Source organism: Aplysia californica, unplaced genomic scaffold (genome assembly GCF_000002075.1).
Source record: "Aplysia californica isolate F4 #8 unplaced genomic scaffold, AplCal3.0 scaffold00111, whole genome shotgun sequence".
Classification (NCBI taxonomy): Eukaryota; Metazoa; Mollusca; class Gastropoda; order Aplysiida; family Aplysiidae; genus Aplysia; species Aplysia californica.
The window spans coordinates 330934-332717 of NW_004797381.1; the positions used below are offsets into that span (position 1 = coordinate 330934).

The following is a 1784-nucleotide window of genomic DNA, read 5'->3' on the forward strand; positions in this document are numbered from 1 at the left end:
CCAGTTTCTGGATCTCAATCTATTTATTGTATTTGGATTTTCAGCAAAGTTTGTGTACAACAAGACGGTTTACTCCCTGAAATACAACCCAAAAATCTTATTTAAAAACACACACACAAAAAAACAACCAACATTTTTCTTTGCAAGATGCACACAGTTGAAACAAGACGGTTTTTTTTATTTTTTCTCAAATGGAAATTCTTTTAACAGAACCGTTGCTCCAACGAGTAATGATATAGATGCCGTCACCATTTTTTTTTTACTTAGTTGTATTTCAAACAGAAGAGTGATTCATCTTAAAGGAAGAATTGTTGATTACCTAAGGAATGAACATCTAACAAACTCAGCGCATGGTTCTTGCTGTACACGAAACGAATGGCTCCTGAACAAAATACTAATGAGCACATTTAATGTGTAAGTCCAAGTTTTGTGTCGTAATTATGGCTGGTCTGCTTTCCAGTCAATTAAAAAATATTGTAATAAAACAATATTGTTAATGGCGAAAACAATAATCCTTCATTCGTTTGATATACTCATACATGTACTACGTGTCCTTCATTCACGAATATTGATGCACCTCAATACAGGCGCGAATTTACTTCTTGGATTCCACAGTTTTGCTAAGGCTGATTTTTAAGGTTAACTTTGAGTTATTATCATGGGAGACTCTTTTCACTCTTTTCGTAGATGTAATGTTAATGTGCCAGGTGAGGCAAATATTTTTTCAACTCTAAATGGTGTGCTGCATGAAGGTTTTAACGGGGTAATTGGGTGAATATATTTTTAAGTTTCTTATGGACGCCACTGTATATAGATCTAGACCTATGTTGAAATCATTTTCTTTTTAACTGCGATTTATTCAAAGTACTGTATGGTGTGATATGGGTTTAATGCTCATGTCAAAATATGGATTATTTAAGAGACAATACCTCCATATTTATCATCTTTCTCCGAAAGGACAGAGCTAAGTAGACTACGAGCCATGAAAGTTCCCAACAACTGCACGTTCAAGAACGCCCATTTTTGGGGATTCGAGTCAGAGTCATCCGCATCACAGCCACGTTTGAGATGATCCAATTGTGGCCTCTTAATGCAACGTAAATTTCATACCATACACAAATTTTATAAAGAAACATGTTACTGTGTGTATCCACAAAGGTATGAACAATGAAATTAATTGAAAGAATACTATACACTCACGGTGTCTTTTTAATGCGAATGAGAAAAATACTATATGGCTCACATGCGTGTGTCCAAAGGGTTCTTATTTTTTAGATGAACTCTTGACTACATCTACAGAATACATGTATTATCAATATCTTCGCATCCTCTCCAGGCCCCCACTGAACGTCAGCAGCGAGGTGTTTTATCACAAAACCTCCCTCATATCGGAAACGGCCTTATGGCTGACCCGCTTCCCGATGTCACGGTAGCCGGCTGTGGAACCAGAGGGCATATGGTTCGTATCTCTTCTACTTTATCTGGTCTTGGCATGAGCCGTGGGAATAAAATGGCCCAGCATGTCGGGGCATATGTCTCATCCACAGACACACGGGAGTAACGGGGCTAAAAGGCAGGGGTGAGTGGCGGGTTGGGGGGGGGAGAGGAGGGTTAGGAACTCTTGTAGATGGTTTGCTTTTCTGTAGCTGTTGAGACAAATTAAAAAGTAGGTAAGCAGAGGAGGGAGAGAGGGAGGGAGGAAGGAGGAGGAGGAGGTGGCGGTGACGAGGGAGAAGAAGAAGAAGAAGAAGAAGAAGAAGAAGAAGAAGAAGAAGAAGAAGAAG

The 1784-nt window shown here is 39.2% G+C and overlaps 1 protein-coding gene across 1 annotated transcript in view; it reads left to right on the forward strand.

Annotated features, from left to right (window-relative positions):
* Positions 1 to 1784, forward strand: part of LOC101856880 (testin) — a gene marked incomplete at its 3' end in the record, with an annotated part of 67338 nt that overhangs the window by 11989 nt on the left and 53565 nt on the right. Inside the window, 1 exon segment of the mRNA XM_013081015.2 lies at positions 1337 to 1459. Within this exon segment, the coding sequence (XP_012936469.1) occupies positions 1403 to 1459 (57 nt within the window).